Genomic DNA, 4,473 nt, shown 5'->3' with positions numbered 1-4,473 from the left:
GATTAAAACAGGGGGAAAAACACTAGAGGAGTGCTCCCTGAGACTGAGGGGTCCAAACGCAAAGTGAGGAGAGATATCCAGTTAAGCTCTGATGAAGTAATCCGTCGTCAACAAACTGAGTCTGCGCGGCTAACTAACTGTGGCTGCGTTGGTTTGATTTAATGGATATTTGAACCTTAACTCTAGGGAGGTCAAGAGGGTCGCCTCATTTGACAACTAGTATGACTGACACTGCTTTCCCAGTGCACGGAGGCTACATACGGGGGTTGTGGTGAATAGTGAAACACTTTGGTCACAGTTGGGTCACGTTTTTGAGGCATGTGATGAAAATGCACATTATTCATCCTCCCTCAGTTTGTCGCTTTTAAAGTCATTTTACCACCTTTTTTTTTAACTTCCTGTGTCTTTACTGCCTTTGAATGAACATATGATAGCCTACTTGAAATTCTGCATCCCCCGCCATATGCAGCACGCCAGTATGAGCTGCACCAGCTGCACATGTGCTCTTTTTAACATACTGTACATGTCTGGTAGTTAGCGTCAGTTGACAAGTGCGCACAGACAGTTTCTGGAGCAGGCTGGCACCTCCCTCCTTTTGAAGTTAAAATCGCGTGTCCCTCCGCAGGATCATTGTGCTGTAGGCAAGGAGGTTGTTGTGTTTGATATTCAGTGTGGATTTTTTTTTTTTCATCTTCTTTGTGCTTTCAATACAATCCTCTCAGTGGCTCGCTTCATCCACATCGACTCCCTGAGTAAACTGCGGTGACAGAGCCTGCGAGCACGCGGCTCAGCTTGGGTATCAATAGAACTGCATCGTTTTACTGGGCCACTGGACCCATCTCATAAAATGAGGCCAAACTGTGTTATTTTCATTTTTATTTGGTCTTGGGCTGCTGCGCAACGACACCTCGGAGCGCCTCGGGTACACCGTGCGTCCCATCTCTCTTTACATGCTTTTATTTGGAAGAGAAAAATAAGCGCCAGCCCGGCATAAACACATTGGCAGACATATCTCGTTTCTGCAAGCTCCGGTTGGTTGGGCACACCGTCATATCCACATGGATGTGCCTGTCAGAGAGAATATGGGCGGGCGCAACTTGGTGACGTGGAGGTCTGGAGAGAGGCGCAGTTGGATGGGCAGTGCGCAGGCAACAGCTGAAATGAACAGAGAGCGGTGTAGTGTGTGTATGCCTCTGGATCTAATATCACCTACCTGTCCTTGTCACTCTGATAGTCAGCCGAGGTAGCCGCTGTTTGCCACCGATGCTATGGCAGCACTCAATGGGCTATTTTAAAGCATTTACCAGCTTAAACAGAAAGAGGGTTTCTGCTGAACCGCAAGAGGAGCCGCGCTGCTGTGCGTTTTTTGGAGAGCTGAACACATTCCGCCGTCGGACTTTCCGCTTATCCTTCCTGTACTAAAAGGGGACTTAATCTGCTTTTGACAGCCAGTTGTGCGATCTTTTACCCATGAACTCTATGAGGGATCCATTAAACACAGACCATCACCACCTAACAGGGAATAAACTTGCCTCCACTCACTACACGGCTCTGGCGATGGCCTCTAGTTTACAGCCGCTGCAGCGGTCTGTGGACTCTAAACACCGGCTAGAAGTGCACACGGTGTCGGACACGTCCAGTCCGGAGTCAGTCGGTAAGAACCGCCCGGGGTGCAGATGTTCTCGGCAAGGTGCCGCAGATGTCATCTTGATATCAAACATAAGATGGCTCCCGTGAATCAGCGCACAGCGAGTTTTACATGCATGCAGATAGCAGATTACAGCTGTCATTTTTTTACTCGGATAATTAGTTTTGACGCTGGTGTGTGTGAGCGCGCGTGTATGTGTGCGCGTGTGTTGTGAAAAGTTTCCGTGTCATGTGAATGAAAGAGAGCTTGTCCTGTGTCAACTAAAATTAGTCAGGCATTTACTCAAACATTCGGTGTCAACATTAAATCAAAATATCAAGGCAAGTCGTATGAAATGAAGGACAATGCAAAAATTCAGACCACGAAAAACTAACTCAGTTTATGAATCAGAGCGTTTCCTCTCCAGTGCAGGCAGACTGAACAGCTCATCCATTTCCCAAGAGTGTCATGGATTCAGGAATTTTTCTTCCCTCACTGTAGCACAAAGGCCTTAATCTGCCTGACCCTGACTAAAGTAACTCGTTTCCTCTCGACAGAAAAAGAAAAGATCCAAAATAAAAACGACGACTCCTCAGATGACCCCTCTAAAAAGAAGCGGCAGCGGCGGCAGAGGACTCACTTCACCAGCCAACAGCTGCAGGAACTGGAGGCCACTTTCCAGCGGAATCGCTACCCGGACATGAGCACAAGGGAGGAGATAGCCGTGTGGACCAACCTCACAGAGGCCCGGGTCAGGGTGAGTGTTCCCCTGGGTGTAAACAAAAACAATTCGTGTGTATAATTTCGGGTAATTTGTACCAATTGCCCGGTTCAACTATAAATATCCTGCACCTAAGTGTTATTACGCACGGACACCAAACTTTACGCACGGCTGAAATTTCCTTGAAAATAATTTAGGACACAGTTTTCATCTGAAAACAAATAATTAGAGTCTTGTTTAAATATACTGCTGCTTCAAGCTCAATTTAATTACACTGTCTATGTTTATCTGTTAGGCTAAATATAATTACAATCCCCTGCACACACTGCAAAATAATCTATCTTTGTACAAATTCATTTGTTGTTCTCGGCAAACTTCAATATTTCCAGTGGTTTTCTAATAAACCGGGAGAAAACTGCCTGTTTGTTATTTGCCTGTTAAGTGCAACAACACATTATTAACGAGAACGGTTTCAGTCGGTGACAGATACCAGTCGTGTTCGCCTGTTCGTGTGAAAGAGGTGCAAAGCTTGTATTTTGCGATTGTCGCCCTGGTGTTGTGTGATGGAGCTCAGCCTGTTTGTGGGAGCCTGCGGAGGAATACACATCCACCGCCACATTAAGACAGTGCAGTGACAGCCCCGTGTGTATTCTGCTCAGATAAGGACGGAATCAAAGCGGAAGCCTGTTTGGATTTATAGACGTTGCGATTATCAGGAAATAAGAATTAATTTAATTTAAACTTCAGCAGCAAGTGCAAAAAATTAAAGAGGATTTGACTGATAATTAAAATATAGAACTGACTCAATACAATAAATACTAAGAATTACAGAGGCTATAGTGGATAAATAATCCTCTAATATAATCTCTAACTTTCTAATTTCTCTGCTCCAGGTTTGGTTCAAGAACCGGCGAGCCAAGTGGAGGAAACGGGAAAGAAACCAACAAGCGGAGCTTTGCAAAAACGGCTTCGGTCCGCAGTTCAATGGACTCATGCAGCCCTACGACGACATGTACCCCAGCTACACGTACAACAACTGGGCGGCCAAGGGCCTCACGTCGGCCTCCTTATCTACCAAAAGCTTCCCCTTCTTCAACTCCATGAATGTCAACCCTTTGTCCTCGCAGACCATGTTCTCGCCGCCCAACTCCATATCCTCCATGACTTCCAGCATGGTGCCATCGGCGGTCACAGGCGTGCCGGGCTCCAGTCTCAACAGCCTCAATAACTTGAACAACCTCAGCAACCCGTCTCTCAACTCGGGGGTGCCCACGCCGGCGTGCCCCTACGCGCCTCCGACCCCTCCTTATGTGTACAGGGACACTTGTAACTCCAGCCTGGCCAGCCTGAGACTGAAAGCCAAGCAGCACTCGAGTTTTGGATACGCCAGTGTGCAGAATCCGGCGACTAATCTGAGCGCTTGCCAATACGCCGTGGACAGACCAGTCTAATACCTACCTGCACTGCAAAAAATAACCACCCTAACAAGTCATTAGAGGCTGGTAGTGACGCTTTAAGTGTTATTTTTCTCGCAAAAGGGGGGTAAGGAAATCTGGCGAGGGGATCATTTTACCTTTTTTTTCATGTGTTTAGGGAAATTTCTTGATCAACTGGCATTTTCTTGGTACTAGCTGGAATATATTCTGGCTTTTTCATCAAGATTCTGCCATTGAACATTCCCCCAAACGTTCAAGAAAAAAAAAAAACCTGTGAGATTATCCCCATCGCGCCATGTGGGTAGATTTAATTTTCATTTATTTCAGGAAAAGAAAATGTGATTTGTAAGGTTGATTACAAAGACTAAATGGCTGGTTATGGTGGTCATTTTTTGCAGTGTGTGGGTAATCACAAACAGCCGGCCACAGGAACAAGAGACTACTACAACTACTTTTTCATTTTTCAAAAAAAAAAAAAAAAAAAGGGCACTAGAAGACTGAACCACTGAAACAAGCTCAACTCCAGGTCGGAGTGAAACTGAAATGGGAGTTTTTAGGTTTATTCCCCCCTTTGATGATGATGACGAGTCCAGGCCTCTGCTTCACACTGCGCCACAGTACAGAAAAAAAAACACAAAAACAAACAAAAAAAACAACAACAACAACAACAACAACAACACAAGCCTGGT

At 45.8% G+C, this 4,473-nt stretch overlaps 1 protein-coding gene across 1 annotated transcript; it reads left to right on the top strand.

Annotated features, from left to right (window-relative positions):
- Positions 1–1,431: 1,431 nt before the first annotated feature.
- On the top strand, positions 1,432–4,079 carry pitx2 (paired like homeodomain 2). Its single transcript, XM_022760186.1, has 3 exons — positions 1,432–1,654; positions 2,185–2,384; positions 3,242–4,079. Exons 1-3 carry the CDS (start codon positions 1,471–1,473, stop codon positions 3,797–3,799), a joined length of 942 nt encoding a protein of 313 aa, XP_022615907.1. The 5' UTR covers positions 1,432–1,470; the 3' UTR covers positions 3,800–4,079.
- Positions 4,080–4,473: the final 394 nt, after the last annotated feature.

This window comes from Seriola dumerili, unplaced genomic scaffold (genome assembly GCF_002260705.1).
Source record: "Seriola dumerili isolate Sdu_G_001 unplaced genomic scaffold, Sdu_1.0 BDQW01000331.1, whole genome shotgun sequence".
In the NCBI taxonomy this organism is placed as follows: domain Eukaryota; kingdom Metazoa; phylum Chordata; class Actinopteri; order Carangiformes; family Carangidae; genus Seriola; species Seriola dumerili.
This window is presented reverse-complemented; position numbering and strand designations above follow the sequence as displayed.

What these genes read in the sequence shown, in the direction of transcription:
- pitx2 (XM_022760186.1), top strand. Translation starts at nt 1,471, where the DNA reads ATGAACTCTATGAGGGATCCATTAAACACAGACCATCACCACCTAACA. An exon ending in GTCCAGTCCGGAGTCAGTCG is followed by an intron (nt 1,655 to 2,184) that starts GTAAGAACCGCC and finishes TCCTCTCGACAG; the next exon opens with AAAAAGAAAAGATCCAAAAT. An exon ending in TCACAGAGGCCCGGGTCAGG is followed by an intron (nt 2,385 to 3,241) that starts GTGAGTGTTCCC and finishes TCTCTGCTCCAG; the next exon opens with GTTTGGTTCAAGAACCGGCG.